This window comes from Gymnoscopelus braueri, assembly GCF_963280865.1.
Source record: "Gymnoscopelus braueri genome assembly, chromosome: 21".
Taxonomy (NCBI): Eukaryota; Metazoa; Chordata; class Actinopteri; order Myctophiformes; family Myctophidae; genus Gymnoscopelus; species Gymnoscopelus braueri.
The window spans coordinates 2,325,365-2,337,054 of NC_137623.1; the positions used below are offsets into that span (position 1 = coordinate 2,325,365).

Consider the following 11,690-nt stretch of genomic DNA (forward strand, 5'->3'; position numbering starts at 1 on the left):
CCATTAAATGGGGGTCCGTAGCCCTAATGCATGTCAAACTTGGGGGTCCTTGAAATTAAAATGGTTGAAAATCACTGCTAGAACCGTAAAAAAACGTCTCTTATGGGGGTCCCTGCCATATCTTTTCAAATGGGGGTCCGCGGGCTAATATGTGTCAATTTGGGGGTCCTTGACATGAAAAAGTTTGAGAACCACTGGTGTAGGACAGAGGGGTGGAGGTGGGCCACTCGCTGACAAGCCCCCTATATCGTCTCTGTCGGGTGGAAACCTGTCCAAAACTGTTACTTTTCAGAATTAAAATTCAACAACAGCAAAAGCAGCAGATCTACAAGCTACAAAACGCGTCGATCTGCGCAGCGTTTCGAGCTTGTGGATCTGCTTCTTTTTTCTTTTGTAGGTTTCTCTGGCCTCTGCCACTGCCTTCTCTGTTGAAACGTCACCCTGTCTCCTGGTGGACCGTGGGTGGAGAAGGGGGGTGATGCTGGTGTTCTGCTTCTCTGCTGAAACGTCACCCTGTCTCCTGGTGGACCGTGGGTGGAGAAGGGGGGTGATGCTGGTGTTCTGCTTCTCTGTTGAAACGTCACCCTGTCTCCTGGTGGACCCTGGGTGGAGAAGGGGGGTGATGCTGGTGTTCTGCTTCTCTGCTGAAACGTCACCCTGTCTCCTGGTGGACCCTGGGTCGAGAAGGGGGGTGATGCTGGTGTTCTGCTTCTCTGTTGAAACGTCACCCTGTCTCCTGGTGGACCCTGGGTCGAGAAGGGCGGGTGATGCTGGTGTTCTGCTTCTCTGTTGAAACATCACTCTGACAGAGTTCTGTCTGCTCGCCAGGGACGTGAACTGAAAAAGAACACAGCGGTGATGACAGCAAACCTTGATTGAGTTTTTTAGTCATAGTCTTTTGAATAAAATGTAGTTTTAGTCATCTGAAATGTTTTAGTTGTTGTCTAGTTTTAGTCGACTAAATCTACAGTTGATTCAGTCGACTAAAATGTATTCTGGCGGTTCCTTGATGGCGTCGCAATGGCTGATTTTACACTTGGTTGCATGCTGAAAATAGCCGATCTACAAGCTCACAACTTGTTGTGTGAGCTTGTAGATCTGCTATTTTCAGAGCGTAACACCCGAGCGCAACCAAGCATAAAATGACTTGCCCTCCATGTCTCGTCTGTCAGACTGCAGATATCTTCCCAAATCTGAGTGTGTTGCTGGGATAGAGAAAGGTCGCTAACCAAGTTGATTTTCTCCTGAACCCCTTTAAATAGAAGACATTTTAGTATGAAAATCTAGTAAATATTATGTGTCTTGTGACGATTGGGTCCAATATTTAGTTCAGTGACCATGGAGCTAAAGAATGGTTCAGAAGCTGTGTTCACGTTCACTCTTCCATTGGAATGAATAGACTCCAACCTGCTTCCGCTCTCCTAAAAAGGCGTCCACCTACGTATTCTGTCTTGGGTGGTACTCACCCTGCTGAGGAGATGTGTGGCTGTCCTGCAGCTCATCAAGTGTGACGATGTTTGGATCTATATTACATACAGTACACACGGAAACATAACATGTCATAATAAAACACAAACATTATTCAGCTAATGAACTGTTATATTATAAAACCACTAACCTTCACGTTGCCAGTCTTTGCATAAGTACTCATCAAGCGTCTTGCAGACTGTCAAATAATCATTAAGAAACCGTTAAATGGTGTAAAGGTGGGCCTCAGATAGTCCCTCCCTGACAAGTTCCCAGTGGTGGAAAGTAACTACGTACATTTACTCAAGTACTGTACTTTTACTTCTACTCCACTACATCTCAGAGGCAAATATTGTACTTTTACTCCACTACAATTATTTGAAAACTTTAGTTACTAGTTACTTTGCAGATATAAGTCACATACATTAACCACTTTAGCCCTATTTTATACCTAGGCTATTTGAAAATAGCCGATCTACAAGCTTGTACATCTGCTATTTTCAAACATTTCAGTACTTTTACTTTTGGTACTTTAAGTATATTTTGATGCCAATACTTTTATACTTTTAATTAACTCAAGTAACATTTTGAACACAGGCCTTTTACTTGTAACAGAGCATTTTTATATTGTGGTATTGCTACTTTTACTTAAGTAAAATATCTGAGTATTCTTCCACCACTGCAAGTTCCAATGTGTTTGATAACATATGGTCAGTTATACTCACCATGCCGATAGTCCTCGTTGAGCATGCCAAATATCCTGCTTGGGAGATCAATTATCTGGAAAATAAAACGTGTCAGGTTTTACAGCACTGACTGCAATACATCGCAATAATACACAATGTGCTTTGTTTGCCATTTTACCTTGAGCATCATGTGAGCATTCTCCTCCTCCTCCTCCCTGACCTGGGGTTTTAGGACCCCTTCACTCACAGCTGGTAACTGAGCAGCATTCTGGTGCACCTATCCAAGAGAACAAAGTAGAAACCTCTAGTTTGTTAAAACCGAGGACATTACATTGCAGTCATTTAGCAGACGCTTTTATCCAAAGCGACTTAAAATAAGTGCATTCAACATATATGTAGGTAGACAAGAAAACTACTAATCACCGGAAGTCTTAAGTGCATTCTCTACTCAAACAAGCAACTAAGAGGATACCTAGCGCTACGGTAAAAGTGCAATATATCAGCTACCTACTTTCTTAAACAGATGAGACAAATAGGGAACTGGGAATAGGGAACTAGGCAACTGGGAAACCAGTCGCCCCGAGGCGGCAGACCGAAGCGTTCGGGCAGGGGTGTAAGGCCGGAGCTGTTCCTTTCACTGCCCTATAGGCTAGCACCAGGGTCTCAAACTGGATACGAGCCGCTACAGAGAGCCAGTGTAGAGAACGGAGAAGGGTAGTTGTGTGGGAGTACTTGGGGCGGTTGAACACTAGACAAGCTGCAGCTTTCTGAACAAGAAAGGTGTGCTCTTCAGAGCGCAGAGATGGTACGACAGACGCTGTGCAACTGTCTGTTGTACAATCAGTCAGTCAGTCAGTCAGTCAGTCAATCAGTCAATCAGTCAGTCAGTAAAGGACATTCCAGGCCAGTCCCAGGGTCCAGCAAAATGTTAAATTAATAAAAAGTCAGGTTACACATGGGGGTCTCTTTGATATGTACAGTAGTAATAGACTTCAAATCAAATCAAAACATACAAACACACAACATACACAACCAGAACTGGACAGAAACAAAGGACTCACCACAGTGTGTTTGATGTGTGTTGGATCACCCAGATGGGCTCTGAACTTGGACCCGGGGAAGGTAGACTGGCAGACGCAGCACACACACAGAGGCATGCTATTAGCACGGCTGCAGACGCACGTCACAACATTATGAAGAGGAAATGCTCCATTCATATTATACATATACATATATGATGAAGACCTATCCCAGAGGAAACGCTCCATTCATTATTATACACTAGACCATACCCGGTGAAGGGCGCAGGCGAAAGTAGTTGCAAACCTGGGGTTATTGCACGTCCTGTCGCGTGTGTCGCCAGTGGTGTAAAGTAACTAAGTACATTTACTCAAGTACTAATTTTGAGGTATTTTTTACTTTGCTGGAGTAGTTCCATTTTTCAGTACTTTTACTTCTACGTCTAAGTTTAGTTACTTTGTACATTTTGATTATTATTACGAAACATACAGTAACCACTTCAGCCCTATATGCATTTCGGCCATTTGAAAGTAGCAGATCTACAAGCTCACAATGCGTCGCGATGCGTAGGTGGACGTCTTTTTAGGAGACAGGAAGCAGGATGGAGTCTATTGATTCCAATGGAAGAGTGAACGTGAACACAGCTTCTGAACCATTCTTTAGCTCCACGGTCACTGAACTAAATATTGGACCCGATCGCCACAAGACACACAATATTTACAACATTTTCATTCTAAAATCGCTTTCTTTAGAGACACAAATTAGGACCTTTCTCTGTCCCATCAACACATTCTCACGAGATTTGGGAAGATATCTGAAGAGTCCATCTGCAGTCTGACGGACGAGACATAGAGGGCGCTGTCCCTTATTTTAACTCTATGCTCTGTCCCCATAAGATGCTCTAAAAACTGATAAACTGAGATTCTATATGTGAATATAGTATGTGAAATCACTATGGACACATTAAAAATGTAATAAAATGTGTGTTCCAATGGTCAATAATATTTTCCATTATTAACCGTCTTGGTTGATGGGGTATGATTTGGGAATCATGACATTCTGCTAAACATTCATGCTAAACACATTACAGTCTATAGTGGTAAAATATATTCCTTATAAATAAAAGGCCCCGTAACAACGTTGAGCATAAGACTGAATAATACGTGTGTGTTTGTCGGGGGAATTTTATGGGTTTCTTGAAAGCATCTTTGCCAATAACATCGCACTTTCATGTGTAAAGCATTTCTTTTCTTCAATGAAGAAAATACACAAATACACATCCTCATGATGTTGTCAGCCAGGGAGAGGAGAGGGTGGTGGGATGGTCGGCGAAGAAGGAAACCACGCCTACTTAGTAGACTATTTGTAGGATTTGTGTACTATGTCGCCTCTAGTGGCTCCACTTGGCATGGTGGATCTCCCTTAATTAACACTATTTGGTATAAACAAGAACCAACAGGAAATGACATCTTTATATACGGAAATGTGTGGATAAATTGTCTATCAGCCCCACCTGGTGATCAGGGGCGGTACCAAGAATTATACATGGTTTAATTTAAAAATACATGATTTCATAACAGACATATTTTTTCAAATTCAACAAAATTAGCAGATCTAAAAGCTCAAAAGGAGCTTGTAGATCTGCTACTTTTGATATGACACTGTGGTGTGATCAAGTAGGGCTTTAATTTACAACAAAAAAACCTAGTTAGAATATGAAGATAAGAGGTTTCTGCCTGACAGAAACGATATGTTTGTGATGATAATATAAAGACACATTTAAGTATCTGACAATGTGTAAAAGTCACCAACTTTGATGAGGATTTATGAGATACAGTATTAATTATATGTGTAGTAACTGGAGCTAATAATATGCCTGACTACGCCACCTTGTGGAGGGGGCAGGAGGAACCCCTAAGGGGGGCAGGAGAAACCCCTAAACAGTGGTTCTCAAACTTCATGTGAAGGACCCCCAAATGGACACAAAGATAAGCCAGGGACCCCCCATAAGAGAAGATTTTTACGGCTCTAGCAGTGATTCTCAACCATTTTAATTTTAAGGACCCCCAGTTTGACATGCATTAGGCTACGTACCCCCATTTAATGGCATTTATATCTCTGGGACCCCAATTCATATTGCAAAATCAATGTTAACTTAACTCTGAGAGTGTACAAATGGAACCAAATGGTCCATTTGGTTCCATTTGTACACTCTCAGAGTTACAGACCCATAAGGGTCCATTTGGTTCCTATCCATCATTTAGCTGGGGACCACCTGGAACCCCCTCAAGTACCCCTGGGGGTCCCCGGACCCCACTTTGAGAACCAATGGTTTAAACCTTAGAATGTTCAACACGGTGATGTGACCAACTTCCCTTAAACAGGAACAATTTACCAGAGGCAGTTTGTGTAAAAATAGAACATGACTTTATTAAACAACTATGTAATACATGGGTTATTAAAATATCAGGCAATAGTCAGTAAGACAAAGATGTTATCAAATAAAGTGACAAGTTACAGTTACTCTCCTAATAAGGAAGGGCGGGTCGGCCCGTACACACGGTACTACCAGGGTACTAATGGGGAAAGAGAAGGGGACAGGCCTGGTACCAAACTCATGCAATAAAACATACTAATCAAAACAAAAACATGCAGTGTCAGGAATTAACATACACACCAATAAAACCAAAAGGTCCCACAGTGCAGTCCCAAGAGAGGAATGGAAGGCGTGTGTAACAGGGTGGACCCGGCCTTGAACACGGTTACACTGTAACATAAGGAGAGGAGAGAAAAACTATTAAAACCATGTCACTATGAAGGAAATCTAACATCTATGCCTAACGTACCTACTATATGCCTCAAATGAACAAACTCAAAATAAACAACAAATCAAAGTAGAATAACAGTGGAAAACAGTGGCTGGACTGACTGGTTCCTTTACGGAAACAAGACAAAACACATTAGTTTCCAGCCCTAGTATTTCAACATAATGCTAACACTGTATTCAAATCATTAAAATGAACAAACAGCATAAACCTACTTTGCTTTGCAGTGAATGCACACAATGCAGCACAAAGCAGGGACAAGGGCAGACAATTCCAGCACCAAGAAGAAGACAGTGACGGTGCACACTGAAAATAGCCGATCTACAAGCTCACAACATGTGGTGCATGATCCCAGCTAGCAACTGAGAGTGACCGCTGACGTCAGGCTGGTAGTTTCGGGTCGTGCCGAAGACCGACCACGCTGGTCTGTCCCCACGGTGGTGGGGTCACGCTCATTGAAATGCGTGGCAATGTGTCGTGAGCGTCTATTGTCACACCAGTGTGACGCTGTCCATGAATGCATAGCTCTACTCAATGTAGATTAGACTACATTAGCATGAGGAAAGTGTTAGTGTGTCTCTTCTAGAATTTCTCTAGACTCTCTCTGTCAATACTATACTTGTGAGGACATCAACATTTTAGAAAGCATTTTATGGATACTTGTTACTTAACACTCGAATCCTTGTCTGAGGATGTTTTCTGGCAGAGTGCAGTAGATGTACAAAAAAAAGAAACCAGATCAAAACATTGTATGCATTTCAAATAAATCCTTTAAGAATATTTTCACCCAACTTTTTAAAATTAGTGTGTTAATAAGAAATGTTTAATGGTAATTTGATACCATTTGTAATTTTTGCCATTTTCCCCCCTAAACCTGAAGCCATTTGTAATCGTGTATATTTATGTTATTTAGTGTTCAAAACAAAATAAGGTGGCCTCAGTAATAATACTGATAATAGTACTACTGAATAATTCCAAGGATTAATTGCTCCTCAGTTGTTTTTTTTTAGCTTTGTTGTTTTTATTACTTATTCTGTTGCTATTATATTTAGAGAGAGCACTTGGTCACATCCACGAGGAAGAACCTAGAAGCGTTACAAGCTGAGGTCGAGCGCCTGGAGTAACTCAAACTACTAAACATCCGTAACATCCGCTCTGAGATGGCTGTATTGTGGGAAAAGTGTTTCTGTAGCACCGAGCAGCGGCAGGCCTTTGTACCATATTTTAGCGAGGAATTTACGGAGGAGCTACTGGGAATGCATGATGCTGAGATCCAACGTCTCAAACAGCATTATGAAGACCACAAATTGCTGTTTGACGGTGTTCACCAGTGGCAGGACAACTGGAGACTTTTCCTGGAGCTGGAGAAAAAAGCCACTGATCCAGCTAGATTTAACAACAGAAGAGGGAATCTGCTCAAAGAGGAGAAACAGAGGACCGAATTACATAAAAGCCTACCCAGGCTTGAGGGAACACTGAAAGCCGAGATCGATGCCTGGGAAAGCACGCAGGGACGCAAATTCCTGGTAAATGGGCAGATGTTTCTCCTGTATGTGGAAGATCAGCGGAAGCTCTACCACAAAGAAAACGAGAAGCTAGAAAGGAAAAACAAGAAAAACAAGCAGACAGAGAGCAGAGAGTTGGACATGCTCTACGGAACCATGAAGCCAACACCCACCAAGGGGAGACTGCTTACCAGCACTACCCCCAATAAAACACGGAAGATTCCACTAGTACCTGGACGGGCTAAAACTTTGTTTTTTATTATGTTTTAATAAAGATGACGGAAAGTTTTAACCAATCAAGTCCAATTAAATCATTTTAATTATCAGGTTCAGTCAAGCGAGACTTAACCGGTAACACCAACAGCAAGCCAGCTGTCCTTAACTCCACCATTAGCTCCACCATTATTAACAGTAAAATATTTTAAATTGTTTTAATATTCATATTTGTGTTCAGATGTATACGTCGTCGCATGACGGCGGTGCACACTGAAAATAGCCGATCTACAAGCTCACAACATGTGGTGCATGATCCCAGCTAGCAACTGAGCGTGACTGCTGACGTCAGGCTGGTAGTTTCCTTGCATTTTTTATTCTAATTTAGAGTTTATGTATTTGCTTATTTAGAACAAAATATATATAATGAAGTGTCTTATTATTATTATCAATATCATTATTATTATTATGTACAGCAGGGACTCATAATACATACTCTGGTAATAGGTGGCGGTATACACCTCAGCTGTAAGCCATTATTATTATTATCAAGTTGTATAATTCATTATTAGCACTAACGATACTTTATTTAGGTCTTACAGCAGGGACTCAATATACTCCAGTTCAGTAGGTGGCGGTATACACCGGATATACGCAACGGATGCTTACATCAAATCACTGACCAGTTAAAAACCAGTTCATTCTTAAAAAGAATTAAGACCTCATATCCAAGACTGTGGCGTAATTAACTGAACTGTCCAAGAGCTGCCTAACTGACGATACATCCCAACCTGTTTACAGAGGCAACGTTGTCACAGCCACGCCTCACTGATGCTGAGAGCACCATGACCTCTGATGTACAGGGTCAGTATTAAAAAAAATCTACTTCTGGTGTTCATCTTCAGAGCTTATTGTAGTCAGGGGATATTAAAAAAATCTTGGAATAAATTCCTTACCAAAAAAAATCTTCACCAATGTGTTTGTAAAGGTGTCTAGTAACACATCTCACAAAGACTGAAATGCAGTCCCCCTAGGAGAATTTTTGACAGCTCCTTAAAGTTGGGGTACCCACCATAACCTTGGTTAAAAAAAAAATCTAAGAAATTTAATTCTGTTTTAAGTAGCATGTGAGGTGTCAAACTAGGGTGTTTTTATGATTCTGAATCCAATGCAAGCATTTGTTTTGCACCAAAACCACTCCTTGGGCTAAAAACGGCCCAATCTCAATGGGCCTTTTACACAAAAAGTATACCTGGAAAAGGATGGCTATGGCCGTTTTTAGCCCAAGGAGTGGTTTTGGTGCAAAACAAATGCTTGCAATGGATTCAGAATCATAAAAACACCCTAGATTTTTTTATTTTTTTATTTTTTTAACCAAGGTTATGGTGGGTACCCCAACTTTAAGGAGCTGTCAAAAATTCTCCTAGGGAAACTGCATTTCAGTCTTTGTGAGATGTGTTACTAGACACCTTTACAAACACATTGGCGAAGATTTTTTTTGGTAAGGAATTTATTCCAAGATTGGAAAATATTCTGCTAATATCCCCTGACTATTGATATCCTTTCAATATGTTGTTGATATTAATTTCTTGAAAGATGTTTGGCTTTACCAACAAATAATTGTTACATAGCTTTCTTTTAGTTTTGTTTTCACGAACTGTATTATATTTATGTATTATATATTATATGCTGTCTGTATTTTCTCCTGCAGGTGCATATTAGTTTGCCTGGGACAAAAATGGCATCAAGGAAATCCAGCTCAGCCGGGGAAGGATTGGTAGGATGTCTTCTCTCAGTTTTTTTATAATATGACACAGTATTTAATTATAGTAGATGAGCTAATAATCATATTTTCCTTCTCTTTTGCTGTCATTAGCCTTCCGTCAGACCTGGAGGGCGTACGCCTTTGAGAAGCGTGCAGCATGAAATGGGCCCTACTAAACCTTTATTACCTTAATTGTCGAATGTTTAAGCATGTTCTAATCATGTATATGTTACTTTACTTACATTTTTACATTTTGGAAAAAATGGCCTATTTAACACTGAGGTGCCCTCTCTTCCTTGGTGCCCATCTATCCTGTTACCATTAGGAGTGAGCTTGGCATTGTATTTTGGTCCGGATACACATGTATGCACAGTTCAGTTCAAAAGCTAACAGTTAGCCTGATTATCAGCCTGAAGCTGCGTGGAGCTATATACTATTAGCGTTTCTTAAGCTTTATTTTGGCTAGCTCGTCCCGGTATCTGTCTTATGATTCTGCGAAATGTAGTAAAGAGCCGCCCTCGGGTCAGAGACGAATCAGGGTTAGCTGCGAGAAGGACTCTAGCCTTATTTATGTGGTATGGGCTCTAGCTCTTTGATGGCCGCCCCCCACACTTTTAATAATTTTTCCACCCAACTCTTTCTAACCAACAGAGTGATGTCCGTCTCTATGACCCAGACCACCACACCAGCTGTCCACCACACAACATCACAGATGTCTGTTCACCCAACCTAACAGTTGACAGAGTACCCACCATTGGTACTGCAGCCACTGAGACAGCTGTAAGACTGGGAGATGTAACATTCAAATCCTTCATCTGCTCTGGTGTTGAAGTGGAGATTTCAGACCTTCCTTCAATAGTGGCACAAGATGGTATCATTCTACCCCATGATCAGCCTACAGAGAACCCCTGTGACCCAGAAGATACAGTCATGACTGACAGCATGATGTCTCATTCAAGTGACAACCACATGGAACATCCCTATTATTATAATGATGGAAATGCTGCATCTGTTGATGTCTGCACAGGACCTCTCAGTGAGCCTTCAAGCTTTTGATTGATTGATTGATTGATGTAGTTTATTTAGAAAGACATGAGAATAGTACATGACAGTACATAACAGTACATGGAAGTACAAATTCACAATACAAGGTCTACTAAACTGGAAACCCTCATTAAGCATTACGCTTGTTTAAGATGAGGACCCCATGCACACAAATCATGATGAAATATAAGAGGCAGGCAGATATACACACTACTATACAGAATGTCATACAATCAGCTTTCAGGTTACTGGTATGACGAGAGAAAAAAATAATATATATATATACAAAAGAGGAAAATGAAAGAGGGGGGGGGGGGTAGGGAGGGGTAGGTTAAGACTTAGACAGGGGCCATTTTCGAATTGCAGCCTCCTGAAGGTGTATCTTTAGGGCAGTTTTGAAAGTGAGTAGGGTTTTACACTCCTTTACTCCTTTTGGTAGGGCATTCCACATTTTTGATGAATAGCATGAGAATGAGTTCATACCCTTAGTTGAGCCAAATCTGGGTTGAACATGATCAGTGGAGCTGCCTCTGGTGTTATGATCATGGACTTCATTAACATTTTTGAAGTATTTTGACAAATACAGGGGGATCCCAATGTTGTGGTGTATCTTGAAGACCAGGCCCATAGCAAGTTGCTGTACTCTGTCCTCAACCCTAAGCCATCCAATCCTAGCAAAATGAGCAGGGGTTAGATGGGTTCTGTGATTGAGGCCAAGAAGTAGCCTTACAAGTTTGTTTTGGGATGTTTGGAGCCTTGTTTTTAAGGCCTTGGAGGTGTTGTGATACCATGAAGTGCATGCATAATCATAATGACCTTGAATGAGGGCCCCTGCAAGAATCTTCAGAGTATTCTTACTGACTAGGCGATCAATCCTCCACAAATAGCGTGTTGTTCGGTTGACATTTTTTATCACTTTTTCGGCGTTTTTGTTACCGGAGAGGTTTGCCTCTAAGATGGAGCCCAGGTAGGTAATTTCATCCTTTCTTTTGATGACATTATCACCCACTTTGATCGTGAAACTCTCTGCCTTGCTAAGGTTAGGACTGGACCCAAAGAGGATGGATTCAGTTTTACCCAGGTGTAATGAAAGTTTGTTGTCAGAGAGCCAGATGCAGATCTTGTTGAGTTCGGAGCTGAGAGTTTTCTCAACCTGCAGCCTGTC

General features: G+C 41.3%; 1 protein-coding gene across 1 annotated transcript; it reads left to right on the forward strand.

Moving 5' to 3' along the window:
- Nucleotides 1-7,158: 7,158 nt before the first annotated feature.
- On the forward strand, nucleotides 7,159-10,537 carry LOC308077140 (protein regulator of cytokinesis 1-like; the record flags this gene model as incomplete). The annotated part of the gene is made up of 2 exons (XM_080417722.1): nucleotides 7,159-7,731; nucleotides 10,133-10,537. The coding sequence occupies 2 exons, from the start codon at nucleotides 7,159-7,161 to the stop codon at nucleotides 10,535-10,537; spliced, it is 978 nt and encodes a 325-aa protein (XP_080273848.1).
- Nucleotides 10,538-11,690: the final 1,153 nt, after the last annotated feature.